General features: G+C 45.3%; 1 protein-coding gene and 1 pseudogene across 1 annotated transcript; both read right to left on the reverse strand.

Moving 5' to 3' along the window:
* Window positions 1–9,407: 9,407 nt before the first annotated feature.
* On the reverse strand, window positions 9,408–13,091 carry LOC133052878 (melanoma-associated antigen B5-like; annotated as a pseudogene).
* Window positions 13,092–14,039: 948 nt separating this feature from the next.
* LOC133052879 (melanoma-associated antigen B17-like) lies at window positions 14,040–16,039 on the reverse strand. The gene is made up of 2 exons (XM_061137700.1): window positions 15,809–16,039; window positions 14,040–15,329 (listed from the first exon to the last, which is right to left on the reverse strand). Exons 1-2 carry the CDS (start codon window positions 16,037–16,039, stop codon window positions 14,040–14,042), a joined length of 1,521 nt encoding a protein of 506 aa, XP_060993683.1.
* Between the last annotated feature and the right edge of the window lie 11,189 nt (window positions 16,040–27,228).

The following is a 27,228-nucleotide window of genomic DNA, read 5'->3' on the forward strand; positions in this document are numbered from 1 at the left end:
AAGGGACAGTCTTGCATGATCAGAAACTGATGATCAAAGGTAAACTTTCCTAGCAAGGACTTGATGGGAGGGGCATGTCACTTGGTTTGGCGCCTTCCTTCCATCCCCATTATCATGGAGGATTGGAATGACAAGGGCCAAGGGAAATCAGCACAGGGGAGCTGCCCCACAAAACTTTAAACAGCAAACTGTGATTTATATGATTAATATATTTGTATTCTGAAGCACAATAAACCTTATGAAAAGTAACATTTGAAAATACTAAACTCCTCCCTCATCTCCTTACCAATCTAATTTAAATAAACTTTCACTAGCTATGTCTCCTCTGGATAAAGGAAACAAGATATATATTTTGTTGAAATGAATTGTACCTAAACTACCTTACTACATAAAAGTGTAAAGAACATACAAGTTTTGTTCCCTCCACCCCTACTACTCTTTACTAGTTAGGAGCCTGACAGCTCTGTTCCAACACAAAAGGGAAGAAAATGGCCGGGTCCCCCTCCCTAGATGTGGGAGGAGTTGTAGGACTATGCCCTGGAAGGGGCACTGGCTTCAGCCATCCTTGGAGCCCTGGTTGCGCCTCTCAGCCCTGCTCTCTCTGCCGGATCTCTCAGAGCCTCGTCATAGAAGTCTGGGAAGGAACTAGGGACCGTATGGAGGATCTTGGCCAGCACCTCCAACACCTTCATCTTTCTGGACTTAGCACAACCTCTCGGGCCCCACAGGAACTCGTAGCATGGAGAATCACTATTGGGCACCTGTCAGTACATCAGGTACTTCTTCTGCACCAGATCTTTGGTGATGAGCCTTCTGGTCTCCCCAAAGATCCAGTGCCTCCACCCAGCATAGACCTCCAACACACTGAGTAATTCCCAGATCTCCTCCCCAGTTGCATGGTTACCCTTCATGAAGATAATGCCCAGGAGCACCATGAGGAGACCGGACTTGGGCAGCCCTCCTTCATCACTCGGACCTTCATCACCCCTGAGGTTGAGCTTGCTGATGAGGGCATAGATCTTCCTGCTACGGTCACATCCATCAACTCCAGGCCAAACTCCAGCTCCACACGCTCAGAGGCTCTCCTGAGGATCTTGGGGAAGTGTTGCCTGTACAACCTGCTGACGACCTTCAGCAGGGTGTTCTGCGTGACGGGCTGCTGCTTGGGGTACTTGTCCAGCAGGGACCCCACCAGCATGCTGGCCTTCGTAGTCAGAGGATCTTTGCGAGTGCTCTGAGTGGCGGGGCTGCCTGGGAGGCACCTACACTTTCCTCCTCTGGGCCCTGGGCACCTTCATCAGATCCTGTGCAGAAAGGCCCTGCATCAGGAGAGCTAGGGGCCATGGCTTCCTGAAGCTCCTGGTGATCGCCAGAAGCAGGGGAGCTGGAGGAAAAACCCTGAGGGACAGACAAGGGGGAGGAGGGGACGCCTCTTCGGGGGCTGCAGCACTAGCCTGGGCCTCCTGGGAAGTGAGCGTCTCCCTGGACCTGTGGCATTTCACACGGGCATGGTACTTGTTCTTGTGCCTCCGAGGCATGGTGACACAGGTTATGGATCACAGGTGTGTGCAGGCAGGGTGGCAGGCAAGGAGGGCACCTAAAGGAGGGGCAAGCAGATGTTGTGAGCAACTTCAGCGAGGAGAGTCCTCCCCGGCTTTACGCAAAGCCGCTTCTGAGGGGTCCTTGAGGCCAGTCCTCTTGGACCGATAAGTCTCGTGTTCTCCTGGTGAGCCTGTCCCTTGAGACTGCTGAGTAGGAAATGAGAGTGATTGCTGGGGCGCAGCCAGACAGCCCTGCCTGGGCGTTAGAGGGAGGCCTGTTGGGGCTGGCAGGGGGGCAGTTCCTCTCAGTTCACATTCAGAGTCATGGTAAAAACTGAGGCAAGACTCCCTCATATCCACCCCCACCTACAAACCCACCCACCCTGTTCCCTCTCTCGCTCTGAAGTTGACGCTGCCACCTTCCCTGTCACCCCAGAGGAGGACCGGAGGGAGTGCTCACGCCCCCAGTGAAGAATGCGGGCACCCGCCCTTCTGCTGTCTCGAGACTGCCCCTTCACAAGCAAGCTCCAACCTCCCCTGACAGACCATATCACCCGTCACCGCGTTTGGCTGGGAAGAAGTGCTGACCACAGGGGAGGGTCCTAAGTTGACCGAGTGACGCGGATCATTGTCATTACCCTGACTCCTCCTGAGCCCTGACATCCTCCTTCTACTGAATGGCTGCCAGTCCGTCAGAATGAGATCTCCACTTCCCTGAGTGTCCCGTGCCGGCGATTGCAGTCAGGGATCCCCTCAGCCTTTAGAACTGCTGAGATGCTGACTGGTTGCTCTCCCGCCATGTCACGCTGGGTAAGGGGTTAGGCGTGGCTGCCCATCTGGGGTGTGGAGACCCTCAGTACCCCTACAGGTCCCTCCTTCACTCCACAGAATCCTGGATTTCCCTCTACTGAACAGAGCCAGGGTCCACCACCCCTGGATCCAGGTTATGCCCTAGAACCCATGTATGAAGCCAGTGGACATTGCACCTAAGAGCCAGGCCCGAGCCTCCAGGCGGAGAGCAGGTGCAGGGTGTCCGGGGAGCTGTGAAGTCCCCTCTTTTCGGATGGAAAGGGTGTTGGGACTGCCAGGGCGTATCTTTGTAACTATGCAGTGCACTTGTAACTCATGTCACCTCCGACTTGAACACCTGATGAGACCTCGGACTCCTCCCTCTGGTCACAGTTACAGCAGCTCTCAAAGATAGCAGCCCTCTCAAAGATGGCATCAAGCCCCAGCCTGGTTCGCAGGCCGTCACTTCCTATCATGCGCATCTGGACTCCAGGAGGACAGCAGGGGCGGGGCCTGGGTGGGCGGGCTTCCAGGGGAATTTCCGGCAAGATGGCTATGCGGTCCTTTCTTGGACTCATAAAGGGTCGTGCGACTTCCCTGCTGAGCTCAGTCAGCTGGCCTCACTCCTTGCCTTGCACTTCTCTCAGTAAACCAAGCAGGAAGAATTTGGGAGCCCAAGCCTGACAGCCTTCCTGGAGCTGCTGAGACGGACAGTGAGGGCACTCTGGGGCCCCTTCTTGTGTGCTGAGTGATGCTCTCTGTCCTCTATCCCTGTCTAGCCCTGACCGTAATGCTGCATTACGTCCCGTCTGCTGACCTGAGGACAGGGCCTCCCCTGGAAGATGTCAAATTGCCAGAGTCCTGGTGAGAAGTGCACCGGCATCTCATCTGGACGCTTCTGCCTAAAGCTTCCTGGAAATGGCTGTTGGAGGTAAGATAAGCAAGAGGGAAGGGTGGGAGAATGCCTTCTGTGGCGTGGAACTCCTCACATCTAACTCAGGATCTTAATGTTGACTGCAGGCAGAGCCTGGAAATCCTTCCCTTTCTGGTATAAATCTACCCCTGTCCCCAACCATGGCCCACACAATCCCAGCAGAGAAAGTGAAGGGGCTCCTTAGCCTGGCAGTTCTCACTGTGGGCTCTTCGTCGACTGCAGGGGCATTGCTCGAAAGTTCTGAGATGAATTTCTGTCCTTTTGTACAATTTCTGTGATACAAGATTTTCTCTTCTAGTCCATGTGTGACAGTCTCTTAAGCTGATCATTTAAAAGTGCCAGTTGTCAACCACTAACAAAGTTTGTGCTGGTTATTTCATGACCTCTGGGCCATACTGCCATGTCCACCCCAAACGTTGGTGCCCCATGATCCTGGCATGGGGCTCTGGGATGCTGCCTCAGGTTCCTTCAGTGAAGCAGTAGAGATTCATGGTCCCACGGCCCAGTGGAAGAATCAAGTGCTCCAGTTCAAAGCCTTTTCCCACTGATCCTGTTGTCTATTTCCTTTGTGGCCTGCACACCTGTGTCAGCCTCAAAATACTCCCCGACCTGGGCACTCATAGGGTCCAGTTCAATGGAGTCTTATTGTCCCTCAGGGATTATTTAGTTTTGTGTTCTTGCTTTTGTTAGTAGTTGTCTTTATTCCTTGTATAAGTTTTCCATGGTTTGTTCTGGGTACAGGAAACAACCACCCACATTTGATTGTAGTCTCAGCTACTGTGAATGTGGAACTAAATCTGTAAAGCATTTAAGGAAAATCAACAATCTTACAATATGTCCTCATGAATACACATAGCATACTATTCTGTTTGAGACTTCTTTTTCCTGAGGCACTCAGGAAATTCTTCTTGTTGCCTTAGTGTAGACTGCATACCTTTTTCTAAGGTTTCTTTGTAGCTACATTATTTATATTGCTGCTTTTGTTTATGATGTGTTTTCTGTTACATGGTCTGAGTATTGTAGGTTGTTCTAGACCAGTCTCTTGATTTTGCTGTGTTGATCTTTTTTATGCCAGGTTTCTGAAGTTTGTTACATGTGTCAATATCTTCTGTGCCTGTTTCCTAAGAATTTTAATTCGAGGATCAAATTCTTACCGTGATATTTTGCTTTTCATTTTTGCTGACTTTTATTCATTTTGCATTGGTGCCTATAACTCTGTACTGGCTATGTGTTCTTATCCATATTTTTTTCTAGTTTTTACATTAATCGACTTTTAAAAAGTTGTTTTAATCGACAGATAGTTGCTTTATAATGTTGTGTTGTTTCTGCTATACACCAGGATGAATCAGCTCTAAGTATACATATTCCTCCTGGCTGATGAGACTTCCTCCCACCCCCTCATCTCACCCCTCTGGGCTGACACACAGCACCAGGCTGAGCTCCCTGTATTATACAGCAATTTCCCGCCAGCTATCTTTTGTACACATGGTACTCTATATTTGTCAGTGCCACTCTCTCAATTCGTCCTACCCACTCCTTCCCTTGTTGTGTCCACATGTCCATTCTCTACATCTGTGTCACTATTCCTGCCTTTCAAATAGGTTCTTAAGAACCATTTTCTACTTTCCATGTGTATGTGTTAATGTACATTATTTTTCTGTTTCTAACTTACTTTGCTGTGTATAACAGGCTCTAGGTGCATCCACCTCACTGCAAGTGACTTACATGCGTTCCTTTTTATGGCTAATATTCCATTGTATGTGGCTACCACAACTTCTTTATCCAGTCATCTGTCAGCTGAAGTCTACTTTGCTTCCATGTCCTGTCTATTGTAAGTAGTGCTGCAATGAACACTGGATACAGGCGTCTTTTCAATTTTTCTTTTCTCAGTGTATATGCCCAGTATTTCTATTGCTGGGTCATATGGTAGTTTGAATCCTAGTTTTTAAAGGAATATCCCTAGTGTTCTCCATGGTGGCTATATCAATTTCCATTCCCACCTTTTCTCTAAACGCTCCCCAGCATTTACTGCTTGTATAATTTTTGATGATGGCCATTCTGACCTGTATGAGGTGACACCTCATTGTAATTTTTCTCATGATGAGCGACGTAGCTCTTCTTTTCATGTGTTTATGTGTTTGTTGCCCCTCTGTATTTCTCTTTTAAAAGAACAGATTCAGGATTAGAGAAAATTCAGCAGAGAGTATAGAGAGTTCCCATACAGCCACTCTCTTCCTCCACTTGGTATCTTCTATTATGAGCATCTTGTATTGGTTCAATGGATACAAGTTCATTTTTTACAACTGATCAACAAATGTCAATATGTTATTATTAACTACTGTCCATTGTTTACAATGGATTTTCCTTTTTGTGTTTTACAGTTCTTTCAGTTCAGTTCAGTCGCTCAGTCGTGTCCAACTCTTTCGACCGCATGAATGGCAGCACACCACGCCTCCCTGTCCATCACAAACTCCTGGAGTTTATTCAAACTCATGCCCATCAAGTCAGTGATGCCATCCAGCCATTTCATCTTCTGTCATCCCCTTGTCCTCCTGCCCACAATCCCTCCCAGCATCAGGGTCTTTTCCAATGAGTCAACTCTTCTCACGAGCTGGCCAAAGTATTGGAGTTTCAGCTTCATCATCAGGCTTTTCAATGAACACCCAGGACTTATCTCCTTCAGGATGGACTGGTTCGATCTCCTTGCAGTCCAAGGGACTCTCAAGAGTCTTCTCCAACACCATAGTTCAAAACCATCAATTTTTTGGCGCTCAGCTTTCTTCACAGTCCAACTCTCACTTCCATACATGACCACTGGAAAAACCATCACCTTGACCAGATGGACCTTTGTTGGCAAAGTAATGTCTCTGCTTTTTAATATGCTATCTAGGTTGGTCATAACTTTCCTTACAATGAGTAAGCCTCTTTTAATTTCATGGCTGCAGTCACCATCTGCAGTGATTTTGGAGCCCCCAAAAATAAAGTCTGACACTGTTTCCACTGTCTCCCCATCTATTTCCCATGAGGTGTTCGGAAGTGACCAGATCCCAGATCCTAAGATCATGACCAGATGCCATGATCTTAGTTTTCTGAATGTTAAGCTTTAAGCCAACTTTTTCACTCTCCTCTTTCACTTTCATCAAGAGCCTTTTTTGTTCCTCTTCACTTTCTGCCATAAGGGTGGTGTCATCTGCATATCTGAGGTTATTGATATTTCTCCTGGCAATCTTGATTCCAGCTTGTGCTTCTTGCAGCCCAGCGTTTCTCATGATCTACTCTGCATATAAATTAAATAAGCAGCGTGACAATATACAGCCTTAACATACTCCTTTTCCTATTTGGAACCAGTCTGTTGTTCCATGTCCAGTTCTAAGTCTTGCTTCCTAACCTGCATACAGGCTTCTCAAGAGGCAGGTCAGGTTGTCTGATATTCCCATCTAGTTCAGAATTTTCCACAGTTTATTGTGATCCACACAGTCGAAGGCTTTGGCATAGACAATAAAGCAGAAATAGATGTTTTTCTGGAACTCTCTTCTTCTTTAGTGTTTGACAAATGCCTGATCTTATCAACTCAGCCAACACTGTGTCCTACAGAGGAGTTTGAATGCCCTATGTATCTCCCATGCTCCATCTGTTCATCCCTCAAACCCTCACTTGGAACCCCAGTCAACTACTGAATGTTTTACTCTTTCTACAGATTTGCATTTTCCAGAATGTAACATTGATGGAATCATACAGTATGTAGGCTTTTGATACTGGCTTCTTCTGCTAATCCTTATACATTGGATTTTCTCTATATCTTTTTATGGTTTGAAATGTTTTCTTCCAGGACTGAATAGCATTCCATGTAGCTTACCATAGTTTGTTTACCCACTCATCTACTGAAAGTCATCTTTGGTGATTTTGGTTCTTGGAAGCTATGACTTATTCTGCTGTTAAAATTTGTGTGAATGTTTTTGGATGGGCTTAAGTTTTTGACTATTTTGAGCAAATACCTTAACGTTCATTTGCTAGATCATATGATAAGACTATATTTAACTTAAAAGAAATTGCCAAACAGTTTCCAAAGTAGCTGTATCACTGCATTCCCTTTAGCAATGAATTCTTTGTCAGGTAGTTTGCCTATTTCCTCTTCATTTATTTGGACTTCTGTGTTTCTGGTTTCTACCTTCATTTTTGTAGTACTTCTCTGCCTTTTTCATTATTATTATTATTTTAATTATCGTGTTTGAGGTCTCCTCTTCCCAGGCTTCAAGGTTGAATTCTTTCTTCCTTTTTGTTTCTGCCCTCTAAGGTTGGTCCAGTGGTTTGTGTAAGCTTCTTATTGGGTGAGATTTGTGCTGAGTTTTTGTTTGTTTGTTTTTTCCTCTGACGGGCAAGGCTGAGTAATGTGGTCATCCTGTCTGCTGATGATTGGGTTTGTATTTTTGTTTTCTTTGCTGTTTGGATGAGGCATCGCGCAGAGGGTGCTATCTGGTTTGGTGATGTCGGGTCTTGTATTACAGTGGTTTCCTTTCTGTGAGTTCTCACTATTTGATATCCCTAGGGTTAGTTCTCTGGTAGTCTAGGATCTTGGGGCCAGTGGACCCACTCTAAAGGCTCAGGGCTTGATCTTGAGTTTTGCGTGGGTCTATATATTCTTTTCTGCTCGTCGTGTACTCCTGTCCACTCTCAGCTGTCATTCTGCATGCACTTCTGTGTCTGAAGATGTATTCCTGATGTATCCGTGGAGAGAGATGTATTTGATGTCCACCAACTCCTGTTGCCATCTTGTTCCTCTTGGAGAAGATGCGTGAGAGTCACTTGGACTGCAAGGAGATCTAACCAGTCAGTTCTAAAGGATATCAGTCCTGAACATTCATCGGAAGGAATGATGCTGCAGCTGAAACTCCAATACTTTGGCGACCTGAAGTGAGGAACTATCTCATTGGAAAAGGTTGCGATGCTGGGAAAGATTAAAGGCAGGAAGAGAAGGGGATGACAGAGCATGAAATGGTTGGACAGCATCACCTACTCAATGGATATAACTTTGCCTACTTCTTAGGTCCCATTTCTATGACACTTCTGTGCACATGAATTGCCATTTGTCTCTTTTTCTCCTGTTACCCTGTCTTGTGTCAACTTTATTAGTAGTCTAACCACAAGAACTCAAAAGGGGTTAAAGGAAGAATTTCCTCCTTCCCTGCACACCTGAAGGGAGTTCAGCCTTACATCTCAGAAAATACCTGGAGACGATGTGTGTAGAATAGCAGTCTGTGCACTGGTATCTCCTGCATTGAGATTAGAGCAGAGACACCTTAGATTTCTGTCTGTTAGGGGCCAAATTGTGTCCCCTCCAAAAATGCATATTGAAGGCATAACTCAGAATACTTCAGAATGCAACTGTGGTTAGAGATAAGGTCTTTAAAGAGATGGTTGAGTTAAAATGAAGTCATTAGGGTGGGCCATAACCCAATGTGACTATAAGAAGAGATTGGGACACAAAAGGAGGCACCAGGGATATATGCACTCAAACGGAATGCCAAGAGAAGAGGGTGGCCACATGGCCGCCAAGGGGGGAGGCCTCAGGGTAAGCCAGCCCTCATCTTGGACTTGCAGCCTCTAGAACTCTGAGAATTTCAGTTATTTCAGCCACCCATTCTGTGGGGTTTTGTTGTGGAAAGCCTAACAAATCAGGATGTTACCCCAGGTAGAGTTTTCTTCCTGGGTAGTCTTTTTACTTTCCTGTCGTTCATAAAGGCTATTTTAACATCTTCCTTATGTGATTGCAGCTCCCGTTTCTAAAGTTGTATGGGCATAGGCTAGGTCTTGATCTTAGCCTCACCGGAACTAGCATAGAGCCTTTCAAAGAGCAGATGCTCAAAAAATAAATGAAGACAGTAAGAGGTCTAACTTGTTAAGGTTTAATACCTCCTGCATTTTTTCATAAGCATATCAAGGTATAAATTATTTAATTTTACAAAACAGAAGAGAGAAAAGATGGAGAAAAATCAAGGTTGATCATGTTTTGAAATTTTTTTCATTTTATTTTTTCATTCCATTCTCCCAGCAATTTTATCATGGGATTGCTTCCCATTTCAACAAAAGTCCCTATTTTGATATCAAATGTTCTTATCTGGATGATTTTTTAAAAGTCTTGGTCTTCAGTAGAGGTGGGAGAAGTTGTTGGACGTGGCCATGGAACGTGCCTGGAAGTGACAGTTGTACCAGGCCTGGCTGTGGCTCGAGCTCTCTCCTCCTCATCTCGCAAAGCTTCTTCATATTGTGATGAGAAGGCCCTGGGGACCGTATCATTGACTTTTGCCAACAATTCCAAGACTTTCATTTTGCTGGTTTCAGCATGGGCTCTTGGGCCCCACAAGAACTCGTACGTGGAGGATCATTGCTGGCAACCTGGTGGTACTCCAGGTACTTCATCATCACTAAGTCTTTGGTGATGATCTTCCTGGGCTCTCAGTAGATGAAGTGTTTTCTCCCAGCGTATACTCGCATCATATTCAAGAATCTCCAGATGTCTTCCTCAGTGGCACAGTTGCCCTTCAGGAAGATCACACCCAGAACTGTCATGAAGAGACCAGTCTTAGGTAAGCCCCTACCATCTCACACTCTGCCATTGTTGTGCAAGTTCAATTTGCTGACAAGGTCATAGGAGTGGATGGTTGAGTCAACTTCCTTCAAGTCAACTGCAAGGAGAGCCTCGATGTGTTCAGAAGCTCTCTTGAGAATCTCGGCAAATCAGTCATGGTATCTTGGGTGGATAAACTTCAGCATGTCTTCCTTAATAATGGGCTACTTTATTTTTTACTTATACGGGAGGAACTGCTCCAACAAACTTGTCATGCTGTTCAGAGAATCACGGTAGGTGTTCTTGGTAGAAAATGAGACATGGGAGGAACGAGAATCTTCCTCATCTTGACTGGTATCTTCCTCATCAGATACGTCAGAAGTACTTGAAAAAGTGCTGGTAGTAGATGGGGCTCCGAGGACCCCTGGGAAGTGCTATTTGACCCAGTAGCTGATGAGCTCTGTGAATTATCTTCTAAAAGAGAAGAGGTAGAAGGAAGCTGTTCCATTACTGCAGCGGGCTCAACTCCCTTGTGACTCTGGGGCTCATCTTGGGCCTGGTGGTGTTTCTCCTGGATGCAGAGCATATGATTGTGACCCTGAGGCATGATGACTGTGCTAGGGGATAGTGATTATAAGTGTGAGTAGGAGGGCAGGTGACAAGCACCCGCAGGATGACGAATGTTGAGTGTGCAGCTGCAGCAGGGAAATACCACCTTGGTTATAAGGAAGGCTACATATGTGGTTTTCTTGAAGGCACTGTTCTGAAAATCCCCAGGGTTCCTATTCTCCTAATGAGCCTGTCTTTTGAGAAACATCTTGAAGGAAATTAGAGTCATCTCTAGGCTGCATCCTGCTACCCCTGCCTCAGGTGTGCTGGGCTGACAGAAGGGGCTGGTATTCTCCTACACAGAGGCATCTGTTATTTCACATTCAAGACCACCACCCAACTGGTGGCCAGTCATCAGACCCTTTCCCTCTGCTGTTCGATAGTTGGCATCACAAATATCCGTGGGATTTCTGAGAAGTGAAGGGGTCCTCAGCTTATCACCCCATTCAGTAGTTATCACCCCGTACTGAGTGCTCAGTGGGAAGTTGTGTCCTGGCCTCTGGAGTCCTCAACACTCATTAAGAGTACTTCATTTGGTTCCCCATAGGGCCTGGTGTCCCCACCCCTTTCTTGGAATGGTATCTGCACCTTCATACTAAGGGTTTCACCTCCTACACACCTGAAATAAATGTTCGTGGAACTTCAGCTTGATCGCTCTGCCCTGGTTCTTCAAGGGCTATAAGAACAGGGCTGGATTCTTTATCACTTCTTTTTATTGGTAGATGATCCCTCAGTCCTTGTTTTGACCTCATTTGTGACTTGAAATTCTAACTCCCTTTCCCTTAGGCCCACCCCTTATACTACTGTACTTTCTTATAGTAGGGCAAGCATCTCCATGAGACCCCTAGGAGGAAGTAAGATTCTCCTCATCCCTCCATACCTGTCCTTGGTCTTCTTTTTTTTTTTTTTCATGTCCTTGGTCTTCTGAGGTGAAGAGGATGAGATGAATCATATGGTCTTGGGGTGTGTTGGTCCCTTTGACTTCAGGGTATTCAGTAGGTTTCTGGAAAACCTGGAAATAATCCCACTGATGGCCCTAGGCTATACCTCTTGGACCATGTCCCAAATCCCTTTGTGACATCATAGAACGAAATGGGCATGTCATGTCAACAATCAGCAGGTATCCCAGGGATGCCAGGAAGGGCAGGGCAGGGTTCTGTGGGGTTTCCTCAGAGTTCTGAGGTCAGGGGTTTCACAAGTTCAAAGCTTGACTCCTGGCAGGGTTTGGGTCTCCTTTGTTTGTTTACATAAGGGAGCTCTCCTCAGACTAAGGTCCTCACTCCTGTGGTGCCAGAGAGGGAAAGTCTGGGAATTGCACACGACGCTACTCCTACCTGTGCCCTTTCAGGGATGACATCAGGATTCAGGCTTCTTGGGGTCCTCTCTGTACAGCGTTGAGGTATGCCCTCACTAAGATTCCTCACCTTGACTCCCGGGGGACTCTGGATTTCCTGTTTCTTTAACCCTAAGGTGACCCATGTAGAGCAAAGATCATGTCCTTGCAAGCCCTGAAAAGAAGGGAGGGAATGCTCAGCCTGGCAGCCCTGTCTTGGCCTTCTGAGAGCAGACACAGGCCAGTCTCTCTGTGACTTCAGTTATGATGTGTTTTTTGTCTCCTCAGCCTTCATTCATCTATCTTTACATTGACTCCTGTCTCTTCTCTGAAAGACTTCTTGGGAAATTCTGCTATTTAACATGTGAAATACCTTTTGGACTAGTGATCAGAAAGAGGAAGTGACCCAAGGTTGGCCTCATCCTGGAGGAGTGGCACGGTATGGGCTCTAGAGGATTTTGGTGCCGGGGTTCAGTCCAGTTCCTGTCATTTATGAACTTTGAGCTTCTTTATTCCAGCTTCTCTATCTGCAAAGTGTGCTTGAAAAAGTCTATCATGTAGGACCACAGAACCGTGTGATGTATGTAAATCACCTGGCACAGTATGAGACAAACTTTGGTACTTTCAATGAATGGCAGTACTTATGAAGATGATTTTTACCCCAAATGATAGCAAACGTCCATCACATAATTTTATTTCCAGTCTATATTAGAGAATATGCAACCTCAACCAATAATCAAATCCACATTGGCACTAATGCTCCCAAGCAAGTAAAAGTAAGCAGTTTTTCCCTATTGGAGCTTCTGTTTTAATATGGATGTGAAATTCTCTTATCCACATGGATGCAAATGCAAGTTCATTTGTCTCAAGGACCAGCAATTTCTCTCTCTGGTGCCTTTTATCCAAACCACCCCTATTTTAATAACCATTGCCACTAACAATTGAGCCCTCCCTGAAAGTTTGCCAAATTACACTCAACATAACCTAATTAAACTGCCCGTTGAACAGAGCAAGCTGTGATGCTCCCATCCCCGACAAAGAGAGACAGTCCAGTGACATCTTGGCATCTCACTTCAATGGGTATCAGCCTTATTTCTCAGAAACTCTCTGGACAGCTTTTGATGAAAACATGTAGTCTGAGGGTTCACTTGCACTGGCTCAAGTGCACAGGGCCCCTTCCATTCCCTATGGTTTCCCGATATCCCCAAATAATGGTGAATATATGGTTTAGATATATTCCAGGTTTACAGCCTCACCTCTGAGAACCATCATATGAGTGTCTGGCATCACTGCCACAGCTTCATCTAGCCCACCATGCATCTGGACTGAAAATTACCTCCCACCGAGAACTAGATGTTTCACAAGAATCAATGCTGCCTTAATCAGGTAACTTAGACTTGCTTGCTCTCATCTGGAGCCTCCCCTTCCACACCTCCCCCCGTTTAATTTGTGATTTGTTTATTCCTTAGACTTACCTCACCACCTTCCTTATATGGTACCTGCTGCTAGACTCAAAATTCCATGGGCAGGGGCTTGGTCATTTTCTTACCAACCCAGTACTATAAGAAAGACTTCTAAATAAAAAAAAAAAAAAAGAAAGAAAGAAAGCCTTCTAAACAGAAGATGATCAATTAAATTGGGAGAAAAAGAAAATGATGAGCAAAGACTCTATTTTATTATCATTTAAGTGTCATACAGTTTGAATAAGCTAAGCAAATCTTAGTCTAAGTTATTAACTTTTACTAGGAAAGAGGACAGAGAAGACAAACGAAGAATAAAGCAGCATTTACTCTGAAAGCTTTGTGATCCGAAATCTTCATCTCTAGGATTCTTACACATTTCCAAGTAAAATTCTATTCCAACATTATGTTCCCTCGTTCTGGACCACCAAGAAAATACTGAAGTCTTTTCAACTTGTTTACAAATAACGAACTCCTAATCATAAACCTAACAGCAGTAAACATGACATCCATGACATTAATAAACCTAGATTCTGTAGCACAGTAAACGTTATGAAGAGTAGTAACATTTAAAAATATAAAACACTTCTACCTACCTACCTAGATCATCTATTTTTGACTACATATAATTCATATGGACAAAAGGAAAACGTACACATTTTGTTAAAACTGCACCTAAACTCCCATACTACTTAGAACTGTGAACAACTTATGGGTTTTGTTCTCTCCACACATACTACCCTGCACTATTGAAGAGGTGGACTGTTCTCTTCAGACAGAAAGGGCACAAAGTGCCCTGCCCCCCTCCCTAGATGTGGGAGGAGCTGCAGGACTTGGCCCTGGAAGGGGCACTGGCCTTAGCCACAGCTGGAGGAATGGAAACGCCTCTCAGCCCTGCTCTCTCCACCTGATCTCTCAGAGCCTCGTGAAAGAGGTCTGGGAAGGAACTCGGGACCGTATCCTGGATCTTGGCCAGAACTTCCAACACCTTCATCTTACTGGTCTCAGCATAAGCTCTCGGGCCCCACAGGAACTCGTAGCTCGGAGGACCACTTTTGGGCACCCGGCGGTAGTTTAGGTACCCCTTCTCCACCAGATCTTTGGTGATGAGCTTTCTGGGCTCCCCAAAGATGGAGTGATTCCTCCCATCATAGATCCCCAACACATTGAGGAAATCCCAGACCTCCTCCTCGGTGGCACGGTTACCCTTCATAAAGATGATGCCCAGGAGCGCCATGAGGAGACCAGACTTGGGCATCCCCCGCTCACCACGTGAACCTTCCTCAGCCCCGAGACTGAACTTGTTGATGAGGGCGTAGATGTTCCTGCTGCAGTCGACTTCCTTCAGCTCCAGGCCAAATACCAGCTCCACGCGCTCAGAGGCTCTCCTCAGGATCTCAGGGAAGTGCTCCTTGTACTTGCTGCTGATGACCTTCATCAGGGCGTTCTGCGTGATGGGCTCCTTCTTGTTGTACTTCTCCAGCAGGAACTCCACCAGCATGCTGGCCTTCCTGTTCAGAGGATCTCTGCGAAAGCTCCGAACGACCAGGGCTGACTGGGCGGCATCTGCACTTTCCTCCTCTGGGCCCTGGGCACCTTCATCAGATCCTGCACAGGAAGGCCCTGCATCAGGACAGCTAGGGGCCATGGCTCCCTGAAGCTCCTGGGGATCGCCAGAAACAGGGGAGCTCGGGGGAGAACCCTGAGGGGCAGAAGAGGGGGAGGAGGGGCGCTCCTCTCCTGGGGCTGCAGCAGCACTGGCCTGGGGCTCCTGAGCTTCCCCCTGGACCTGGTGGTGTTTCCCGTGGCCATGAGACTTGTTTTTGTGCTTCCGAGGCATGATGACAGAGGTCAGGGACCTCAGGCGGCGTGCAGTTATGAAGGCAGGCAAGGAGGGCACCTTAAGGAAGGACAAAGAAATGCTGTGAGCACCTTCACCAGGGAGAGTCATCCCCGGCTTAAACCAAGCCTGCTTCTTAGGGGAGCCTTGAGTCCACTGCTCTAGGATCCACAAGTCTCCTGTTCTGGTCAGCCTGTTCCCTGAGTCCCCTGAGGAGGAGGTGAGAGTGAGCCCTGGGGCGCAGCCAGACAGCCCTGCCTGGGTGTTAGAGGGGGTCCTGTGGGGGCTGGCAGGGGAGGCATGTCCTTTCAGTTCACATTCAGAGTTAGGATGAAAAATGGGGAATGACCCTCTAGCACCCTCCCCGTTCCCTCTTCTGTTCTGAAGGTGATGCTGCCACCTTCCCTGTGACTCTGGAGGAGAGGAGGGAGCACTCAGCCTCCCACCGAAGGGTCCCAGGACCCGCCCTTCTGCAAGCAAGCTCTAAGCACCCCACTCAGACCGCAGCCTCCCTTCCCTGTGTTTGGCTGGAAGAAGCGCTGACCACAGGACTGGGTGCTGATTCGCCCATGTGTCGGGGAGGATGGTCCTCATCCTGGCTGCTCCTGAGCCCTGACATCCTCCCTGTTCTGACCAGCTATGAACCCCTCCGACCGAGGTCCCCTCCTCCCTCAGTGTCCCGCCTCCGAGATCGCAATGAGGGTGCCCCACAAACGTTAGAGTTGCCCGGATCCTACCCGGATGCTCTGAGGCCAAGTCACAGGGGGTGGGGGTTTCGTGTGGCCAGCGTTCTGGGGTGTGGAGACCCTACAGTCCCCCCCGAGGGTCCCTTCTTTAGCTACAGGGCTCAGGGCTTTCCCTCTACTGTGTAGAATTGGAGTCCACAAGCCCCGGACTGAAGCCGTCCTCTCAGAGACCACCTGGGTGAAGCGGATGAATTTGGGGCTTAAGATGCAGGCCCGAATCATCCGTGTGAGAGCAGGGGCAGGTGGCCAAGGGTTGTCCGGCCCCCTCTTTTCAGAGGGAAAGACTTGACCGTGCCGGACGTGTGTCCCCACATTTGTAAGTCACGTCACCTCACACTTGGACACCTGATGAGACCTGGGAGTCCTCCGTGGGGCCCCCTACACGGCAGTTGGGAAAGATGACAGCAGCTGTCAAAGATGGCTTCGCAGCCCCAGCGCGTGTGCGTGTGGTCGTCACTTCCGGTCATGTGCTTCTGTGTTCCAGGCGGACAGCAGAGGCGGGGCCAGGGTGGGCAGGGTTCCGGGGGAGCGTCCCGCAGGATGGGCATGTGCCCCGTTCCTTGAATCTTAGGGGATCCTTTCCCTCTACTGAGCTGAGTCTACGAGTCTCAGTCTCAGGCTCTAGCTTCTGTCAGCATTCCGGCAGGAATTGTTTGTGGCCTGGCCGAACAGGCTTCCTGGAGCTCCTGAGAATGACAGGAAGGGCACTTTCGGGCCCCGTCTTCTGTGCTGAGTGATGCTCCATCCACTCTCTGTGTCTTCCCTTGGCCCTTGTAAGTGGTGGGCTCTGTCCCATCTGCTGACCTGAGGACAAGGCCTCACATCGAAGACGTCAAGCCCCGAGACTCCTGGTGAGAAGTGAACACACATCTCCTCTGGACACTTCTTCCTGAGGTTTCCAGGAAATGGCTGCTGCAGGTAAGATGAGCTGAGAGGGAAGGATGGGAGACTGCCTTCTGTGGTGTGGAACCCCTCACATCTCACTCAGGATGTTCATAGTGACTGCTGGCAGGGCCTGGAAATCCTTCGCTTTCGGGTATGAATCCAACCCTGTCCCCAACCATGCTCCACACAATCCCAGCAGAGTAAGTGAAGGGGCTCCTAAGCCCGACAGTTCTCACTGTGGGCTCTTAGTCGACTGCAGGGGCATTGCTCGAAAGTTCTGAGGTGAATTTCTGTCCCTTGGTACAATTTCTGTGGTATTAAGTTTTCTCTTTTAGTCCCCGTGTGATAGTCTATTAAGGTGATCACTTAAAAGGGCTAGTTGTCATCCACTAAGAAAGTTTGTGCTGGCTATTTCATGACCTCTGGGCCATACTGCCACATCCAACCCAAAGTTTTGTGCCCCATGGTCTTGGCATGGGAGCTCTGAGATGCTACCTCTGATTCCTTCAGTGAGGCTATAGAGAGTCAAGGCCCCAGGGCACAGTGGAAGAATCAAGGGCTGAACTTTAAAGCCTTTTGCAGCTGATCCTGTTGTCTGCTTCCCTTGTAGGCTGCACACCCCTTGTCAGTCTCCAAGTACTCCCTCACCTTGGCACTCACAGGGTCAAGATCATTGGAGACTTATTTCCCCTCAGGGATTATTTAGTTTTGTGGTTTTGCTACTTTTACTAGTTGTCTTTAGCCCTTGTATAAGTTTTCCATGGTTTATTCTAGGTACAGGAATCAGCAGCCCATGTTTGATTGTGGTCTCAGCTGGTCTGACGATAGTAGATCTGTAAAGGAGCTAAGGAACATTGACAGTCTTACAATATCTGCTCCTCATCAATACACATAACATACTATTCTGTTTGCAACTTCTTTCTCCTAAGGTTTTCAGGACACTCTTGTTGCCTCCATGTGGAATGTATACATTGTTCTGAGGGTTCGTTGTAGGTACATTTTTTGTATGGTTGCTTTGTTTATGGTGTATTTTCTATTATCTGATCTAAGTAATTGTTGATTCTTCCGGGCCAGACTCTTGATTTTGCTATGGTGAACTATTTTATACCAGATAGCTCAAGTTATTTAATTATTTGAATATTTTATGTGCATGTTTCCTAAGATTTTTAATTCAAGGATAAATTCTTACATTCTCTTTTGCCTTTCATTGTTCCTGTCTCATATTTATTTGGCATTGTTGTATATAGGTCTGTACTGGCTATGTGTTCTTGTCCAAATTTTTTCTACATTTTAAATCAGTAGTGCATTTACGAAAAATTTTAAATGGAGGATAATTGCTTTATAATGTGTTAGTTTCTATTGTACAACAGTATGAAGCAGCTATATGTATACATATATCCCCCCCTCCCCGTGAGCATCCCTCACGCCACCCCCATCTCAGCCCTCTAGGTTGTCAAAGAACAGCATTCTGAGCTCCCTCTGTTATACAGCATCGCCACTAGCTATCTCTTGTACACATGATCGTGCATATATGTCATTGCCACTCTCAATTTGTCCCTCTCTCTCCTTCCCTTGCTGTGTCCACATCTTTTCTCTACGTGTGTCTGTATTCCTACCCTGCAAATAGATTCCTAAGTGCCATTTTCTAGATTCCATATGAATGCGTTATTACGCAATATATTTTGTTCTCTTTCTGACTTACTTCACTCTGTATAACAGACTCTAGGTGCATCCACCTCACGACAACTGACTTAAATCTGTTACTTTTTATGATTGAGTAATATTCCATTGTATATATCGAGCACAACTTCTGTAACTATTCATCTGTCAGTGGAAGTTGAGGTGATTGCTTCCATGCCCTAGCTATTGTAAACAGTGCTGGAAGAAACAGTGCGGTCCATGAATCTTTTCAAGTATGGCTTTGTCAGTGTGTATGCCCAGTAGTGGGATTGCTGAGTCATAGGGTAGTTTTATTTCTAGTTGTTAAAGGAACCTCCATACTGTTCTCCATAGTGGCTGTATCAGTTTACAGTCCCCCTCAACGTGCAAGAGGGTTCTCTTTTCTCCATGCTGCTTCATCATTTATTGTTTCTAGATTTTTTATGATAGGCTTTCTGGCAAGTGTGAGGTGATACAACATTGTAGCTTTGCTTTGCATTTCTTTCATAATGAATGGTGAGCATCTTGTCTTATGAGCATCTGTATTATTTCTAAAGAGCAGATTTAGGACTACAGACATTTAAGCAGATAGTGTACAGAGTTCCTATAGAGCCAGTCTCTTCCTCCACTTAGCATCTTTTGTTTTTAACGTCTTGGATTGTTTCAACTGATACAAGTTCTCTTGTTAAAACTGAGCAACTAATATCAATATGGTGTTATTAACTATTGTCCATTGTTTACAGTTTGTTTTACTTTTGTTTGGCAGTTCTGTGTTGTTTTCGTTCAGTTGCTCAGTCATCTCTGACTGTGACCCCATCATCCGTAGCACGCCAAGCTCCCTATCTTTCACCATGTCGTGGACTTGGTTCAAACTAATGTCCATCCAGTCAGTGATGCCATCCAACCATCTCATCCTCTGCTGCCTCCTTTTCTTTTTCCCTTCAATCTTTCCCGACATCAGCATCTTTTCCAATGAGTCGGCTCTTCCGATCTGGCGGCCAAAAGTTTTAGTTTCAACTTCAGCATCAGATATTCCCATGAATATTCAGGGTTGATTCCCTTCAGCAATGACTGGTTGAATCTCTTTTCTGTCCAGGGCACTCTCAAGAGTCTTCTCCAGCACCACAATTCAAAAGCATCAATTTTTCAGCACTCACCCTTCTTTACGATCCAGCGCTCACATCCACACATGACCGCTGGGAAAAACATAGCTTTGACTAGACACACCACTTTTGGCAATGTGATCTGTCTGCTTTTTATTACATGATCTAGGTTTGTCATAGCTTCTCTTGCAAGGAATAAGCGTCTTTTAACTTCATGGCGTCTTTTAATTTGGGGCTTCCCTCGTAGCTCAGTTGGTAAAGAATCTGCCTGCAGTGCAGGAGATCTGGGGTCAATTCCTGGGTCAGGAAGATCCCCTGGAGAAGGAAATGGAAACCCACTTCGGTATTCATGCCTAGACAATCCCGTGGACAGAGGAGCCTGGCAGGCTACAGCCCATGGGGTCTCAAGAGTTGGACAAGACTTAGTGACTAAACCACCACCACCACCGTCATGGCTGCATTCACCCTCCACAGTGATTTTGGAGAAGACAATTAAATCTTACATTGTTTCTACTTTTCCCCCATCTGTTTGCCATGACGTGTTGGGACCAGATGCCGTGATCTTAGTTTCTTGAATGTTGAGTTTTAAGCCAGCTTTTTCACTCTCCCCTTTCACCCTCCTCAAGAGTCTCTTTAGTTCCACTTGACGTTCTGCCATAAGGGTGGTATCCTATGCATATCTGAGGGTGTTGAGATTTCTCCCAGCAATTTGATTTCAGCTTGTGTTTCATCCAGCCCATAAATGTGCATGCTGTACTCTACAGATAGCTTTAATAAGCAGGGTGACCATATACCACCTTGACTTACTCCTTTCCCAGTTTGGAACCAGCCTGTTGTTCTTTGTCCACTTCTAACTGTTGCTTCTTACCCTGTATGCAGGCCTCTCAGAAGTCAGGTAAGTTGGTCTGGTATTCCCTTGTCTTTAAGAAGTTTCCACACTTTGCTCTGATCCACACAGGCAAAGGCTTTAGCATAGTGAAACCAGTAGACATTTTTCTGGAATTCCCTTGTTTTTTCCAACGGACGTTGGCTATGTAATCTGGTCCTCTGCCTTTTCTTAATCCAGCTTGTACAGATTGAAGTGTTTGGTTCACCTTCTGTTGAAGCATAGCATGAAGGATTTTGAGCATTCCCTTCCTAGCATTTCCCTTGTGAAATGAGTGACATTATAAGATAGTTTGAACATTCCTTGGCATTGCACTTCTTTGAGGTTGGAATGAAAGCTGACCATTTCCAGTATTGTGCCCACTGCTGAGTTTTCCAAATTTGATGGCATATTGAGTGCAGCACTTTCACAGCATCATCTTTTAGGGTTTGAAATACCTCAGCTGGAATAACATCACCTCCCCTAACTTTGTTCATAAAGATGCTTCCTAAGCCCCGCTTGACTTCACACTACAGGACGTCTGGCACTTGGTGAGTGATCACACCGTCATTGTTATCTGGGTCTTTAAGACCATGTTTGTACAATTCTGTGTGTCCTTGCCACCTCATCTTAATATCTTTTGCTTCTGTGCAATCCCTAGTGTTTCTGTCCTTTATTGTGCCCATCTTGGCATGAAACGATCCCTTGTTATCTTTAATTTTCTTGAAGAGAACTCTAGTCTTTCCCATTCTATTTCTTCCCTCTATTTCTTTGCATTGTTCACTTAAGAACACTTTTATATTCCTCCTTGCTGTTCTTTGGAAATCTGCATTCAGATTCATATATCTTTCCTTTTCTTCTTAGCCTTTCACTACTCTTCTTTTCTCACGTATTTGTACAGCCTTCTCAGACAACCATTTTGCCTTGTTGCATTTATTTTCCTTGGGGAAGGTTTTGGTCACCACCACCTGTACCTCGTTCTGATCCTCCATCTTTAGTTCTTCAGGCACTCTGTCTTCCAGATCTAACCCCTTGAAACTATTCCACACCTCCACTGTATAATCATGAGACTTGGTTTGGGTCATATCTGAATGCCCTTGTGTTTTATCCTTCTTTCGTCAATTTTAGCCTGAAATTTGCAATAAGGAGCTTATGATCTGAGCCAGAGTCAGTTCCAGGTCTTGTTTTTGCTGACTGTGTAGAGCTTTTCTATCTTCTGCAGCAAATTATCCCTTGAGTACCTGCTTTTGCATTCCAATCCCCTACGATGGAAAGAACACTTTTTGGGGTTGTTAACTTTAGAAGGTGTTGTGGGATTTCATATAATCATTTTACTTTAGCTTCTTTGGCATCAGGAATTGGAGCATAGACTTGGATTACTGTGATGCTGAATGTTTTGCCTTAGAAATGAGCCAAGATCATTCTGTCCTTATGAACACTGCAACCCAGTACTGCATTTCACAGTCTTTTTTTTACTATGAGACTAGTCCATTTCTTCTAAGGGATTTTTGCCCAAAGATATAATGGTCATCTCAGTCAAACTCGCCCTTTTCCATCCATGTTAGTTTTCTGATTTCTAAAATGTCGACAGTCATTCTTACCCTCGCCTTCTTGTTTACGTCCATTTTCCCTTGATTCATGCACCTAATGTTCCAGGTTCCTATGCAGTACTGTTCTTTACAGCATCGGATTTTACATTTACCACCAGACACAACCACCACTGAGCATCGTTTTGACTTGGGCCCAGTCTCTTCATTCTTTCTGGAGCTATTTCTGGGATCTTCCCCAATAGTATAATAGACACCTACCTACCTGGGTGGGCTCATCTTCTGGTACCATATCTTTTTGCCTTTTCATACTGTTCATGGGATTCTCCAGGCAAGGATATGGAAGTTCTTTGCTATTCTCTTCTCCAGTGGACCACATTTCCTTAGAACTCTCAACCATGACCCGTCCACCTTGGGTAGCCCTGTACACCTTGGCCCATAGGTTATTTAGTTAGATCAAAGGTGTGATCCATGAGATCATTTAGGTTAGCTTGCTGTGATTGTGGTTTTTGTTCTAGAGACTTGGGGATTGTAGTTCTTGCTTCTTCTGTCTGCCCTCTGAAAAATGAGTTTTAAGAGGCTTGTGGAAGCTTGCTGATGGGAGGGTCTGGCTATGGGGAAACCTGACTCTTGCTCTGGTGGGCATGGTAATGCTTAATAAATCTTTAATCCAATTTTCTGGTGATGAGTGCAGCTGTGCTCCTTCTCTTCTACTTGTTTTTCCTGACTCTGCTCAGTCCTGGAGTCTACAGTTTCTATGGTAGGTCTAAAGGCGACCTTCAAAGGGACTCATGACAACACATGCTTCCCAGGAATGCTGCTAGCAGTTCACCTGTCCTCGCAGCAGGCCACTGTGGCCTTTCAACTCTGCAGGAGACCCTCAGACACTCACAGGCAGGTTTGGCTCTGTCTCTTGTGATGTCACTGCTCGTTTTCCTTGTATCCTGGTACACAGAAGCTTTTCTTTCTGCCCTCCAAGAGTCTCTTTTTCTCTCAATCCTCTAGGAGTTCTGTAATCAAATCCTACTGTCCTTCAAAGTAAGATTCCCTGGGGATTCCCATTCTGTTTGCTGGATCCCCATGTTGGGACATCCAATCTGGGGCCTAGAATTTTCACCACAGTGTGAGAACTTCTTTTGTATTATTGTTCTCCAGTTTGCGGGTCGCCTACCTGGCTGGTAAGGGATTTCATTTCATTGTGGTTGCGCCCATTCTACTGTGTCCTTGTAGCTTCTCCTTTTTCCTTGGTTGTGAGGTATCATTTTTTGGGGGGTCCAACATCCTCTTGTCGATTGTTGTTCAGTAGCTAATTGTAATGTTAGTAGGTTAGGAGAATTACACTGCAAACAAATATTGTACATATAATCTCTCATGGAAAATTTGCAGAATTACCTTTAGATCAAAAAGATTTGCAGAATGGGGATTAAATTTTTCAAAGGGAGCGTGGTTTGAAAAATAAAGATATAAAAATGATTGTACGTGTGTATGTCTGGCCGAGTCCTTTCAGTGTTCACCTGAAACTACCACAGTATTGTTATTCAGCTATACCCCAATACAAAATGTTTTTGGTGTTAAAAAAAATAAAACTGAAGTTAAATAAATAAAATGTATATTCCTAGGAGCTCCAAAAATAAATAAATACAACTTTCTGTGGGATAATGAAATATGTAATTATATTAATATGAGTAAAATCATTAATGACATTCTTAGACATTCAGTTTGTATTGAAAACCTCATTAAGAGGGATTTTGAATTCAGAAAGAAATATGTGAGATGTAGCTAATGTGGGGGAGGGTGAAATTTCCCTCTGCCCTACTAGGTTTTTGTGTGTGGACTAAGAATTAAATTGATGTGAGACAGATTAATAGGATAAAATAAAAGCTTAATAACACATATACATAAGAGAGACCCAGGAAAACTGAATAGCTCACCAACATGGCCAAAGCCCTGTGTGAAAGCAAAAGAAGATGTTAATTTTAGTGGTTTGGGACTTGAAAGGATAGGAAAGCAATTCTCACGGAGATGGAAAAGCAAATGTTGTTAAGGAAATGATTGCTGTGCCATACATAGACCCCAGGCCACAGAGTGGACTGTCATCACTAGGGCCAGCCAAGATTTCCCCACTATACCTTGCCCATAATCTTTGCAGATATCTCTGGTCATAGTTATGTTCCGGTAACAGGACCTTTGTCTGAATTCTTTCAGGCACTTAGGCAGAAGATCAACTTCTTTCCTGAGTCATTTGGCCTTGATTGTTTTCAGGTAGAAATAATCTGCATATCAAAAGAGACATTTGAGATGGCATATTTTACTCCCCCATAATAACTAGGAAAGTAAAATGAGTTTCAGTAAAAAAGAAAAGTATTTAAAGTTATGGATCTTAGTTTCCTTTGTATGAAATTCCCATTTTGAAAGATACATGTGAACATATAAAAACACTGCATTAAATAACAGCCTATTGATAGCTTAAGTTGAGGAAATGAAGTGAAGTGCAGTTGTTCAGTCGTGTCCGACTCTTTGGACCCCGTGGACTTTAGCCTATCAGGCTACTCAGTCCATGGGGTTTTCCAGGCAAGAGTTCTGGAGTGGGTTGCCATTTCCTTTTCCAGGGGGTCTTCCCGACCCAGGGATCGACCCCAGGTCTCCCATATTGTAGGCAGACGCTTTACCATCTGAGCTACCAAGGAAACCCTGCTTAAGGTGAACGATGTCAGATTCATGATCTCTGAAGAAGATTTAGCTTAGGCACCAGGGACCAGGCTTGATCACTCAAGAGCTTTTGTGTAGCAGAGTTTTATTAAAGTAAGAAAAGAGACAGAGAAACCTTCTGACATAGACATCAGAAGGGGGATGGAGAATGCCCCCTAGCTAGTCTTATCAAGGCTTTATATACTTTTTTCAGACCCATTACCACAACAAATATCTTAATAAGAATAGAACAAACAATAGAAAGGTTTTACCAGACCCACTTCCATAATATACATTTTAAGATGACAGGATTAGTCAGAAGGTTCTTGTTAAGGAGAAACATGTTCTCAAGCAAGATACATTGTTATATTGACAAAGACAAAGCAATGTACAAAAGAACATTTATATGTTTATATGTTTGTCCATTTCTCCTTGAGAGCCCCAGACCCCTTTCTCCTTCTCGAGGGCTCAGAAACCTTTCTCCTCCTCAGGAACCCTGGACTTCTTATAACCTACCAAGGAACTGACTCTCTCATTCCCCACTACCTACAAATTGACTCTCTCATTCCCATGTTTTCTTTTAGGAGAATCATGTTGCCATGGGACAGGGGCATCGTTTGTGTTCCACAACTACTTCCTGCTGTTGAGGAGCGTTATCCCTATGTTGTTGAAGCAGCATATTCTCCTAATCCTCATATTGAGGTTCTCTGATCCAGGGGCCCCAAGTAAAAGTTGGAGGAGGTTCTGACAGTTGTGGGAGCTTGTACAACCATATTAACGTACAAGCTTTCAGACATTTGGGAACAAGCCCTGTTTTACAGTTATAGATGTAGGCATAATAGTTATTAAACCAAGTTAAAACCTAATCAAAATTAAAAGTCACATGATGTCCATAGCAAAGGTACGATATGTTATACCAGTCCATTTTAGGATTGTTAGATGTCATCACAGAGTTGAAGAAAGTCCTTTTTTTGAAGCAGAAAAACCCACCATGGGAAGTCTTCAATTGATGAGGTGGGGGGTAGTCCGTAGACCCAGCAATCGTGTCGATTGTGGAATGTGGCGTAGGAATGAGCCCAGGACAGGAAGGCATTGTCTTGAGGGTGAAACGGCAGACTCAGGACTTTTGTTGGAGTCAGCAGAAGCAAGCCCACATAGATTCTCAGGCCCCTCTTGGTTCCTGGCTCAAACAGTGGCTTGTTGACTCAAAGGCTGAGTCAGGAATTAACCTCCCCATAATGTATGTTGAAAAGCTAAAAGCTGAGTCACATAGTCAATTTGAAGGCTTCAGGATCTTTGACAATATCTCTGCACAAAAACAGTCTGTCATAGAGACAGTCCCTTCTTTTGCAGGGTCAGTTCGAGCCCTCATTAAAGCTGTGGGTAGAACTGTAAACCAACTGTCTTGTGTTCCCTGAGTTAGTTTACATGGATGTCTTTTAATAATGTCATTAGCCTTTTCAACTTATTCTAAAGATTGGGGTCTCCAGGAACAGTGTGATATTCTATTCCTAGAGCTTTTGACACCAGTTGACTTACAGTAGCTTTAAAGACAGAGCCATTGTCACTCTGAACTTTAGAGTTTAAGATCCCACTTACAACATGAGAAGTTACTACAGTAAGATTTTGCCCATTAGGAAATTTATGAGCTTTAGGCATTAGCAGAATAATAGTAACAGTTACCCTTAAGCAATGTGGCCATAGCCTTTTTGCATTCACAAACTAAACTCTAATCCTGTTGGGCAAGCTCAAAGTTGGAGCCTGTAGAGGGCAGTTTGAAGAGCCCAAAAAGCCTTTTGAGTCTCTGGGGACCAAAGCAGCTTGTCAGTTTGGGCCTACTGAGTCTCAGTTTTAAGATTATATAAAGGCTGGGCAAGGTCCCCATAATCCGGAATCCAAATGCAGCAATGGCCTGTAATGCCCAAGAATCCTCTAAAGTGCCTTAAAGTCGTATTTGGCTCATTAAAGACTTTCGGACAATAAAGTATAAGGATTAAACACTTACTATTCATATATCTTGAACAAGTCTCCATTTGTCATATGACCTTTTTACACCCAAAATGGCAGTGTTATTTGGACTCTTACAGGGGATTAATAGCCCCTGCTCCTTTAAATTCTCAATGATGGGTTTCAACCCTTCCTTAACACCTCATCTTTAATGGATACTGCTTTTGATGTCAAAATAGGTGAGAGTCTTTGAGCTTGATAAAGCAGGAACAGCATTGTGTGCTTGACCCACAGTTTTTCCATCAGCCCACACTTTAGGATTTACATTTTGTTCAGTTAATGGGAGAGAAAGGGCAGGCTCAATATTCGTGAAAGCATAGGCCTGGACCTTACTCACTGTATCCCTCCCCAGAAGGGCTGAGGGAGACTCCAGCACGATCAGAAACTCGTGAGAAAACAGCACAGGGTCCCAGTTGCCGCTTAAAGGATGACTGACTTAATAATGTTTGGGTCATCTAGACAGCCCCGTTATGGTAGCGGATCAGGAAGAAAGCAGGCCAGGGGCTTCAGGGAGCACAGATAAAGTTGCCTCAGTGTCCAGAAGTCGACTGATTGACCCCTCACAGTTATTAATACCCAGGGTTCCTCAGATGTAATTAGGACAGGAGCTTGTGTGGGGCATCCCAGGCACCTTCAGTCCAGATTGGCTTGAGAGTC

The sequence above is a fragment of the Dama dama genome, chromosome X (genome assembly GCF_033118175.1).
Source record: "Dama dama isolate Ldn47 chromosome X, ASM3311817v1, whole genome shotgun sequence".
Taxonomy (NCBI): Eukaryota; Metazoa; Chordata; class Mammalia; order Artiodactyla; family Cervidae; genus Dama; species Dama dama.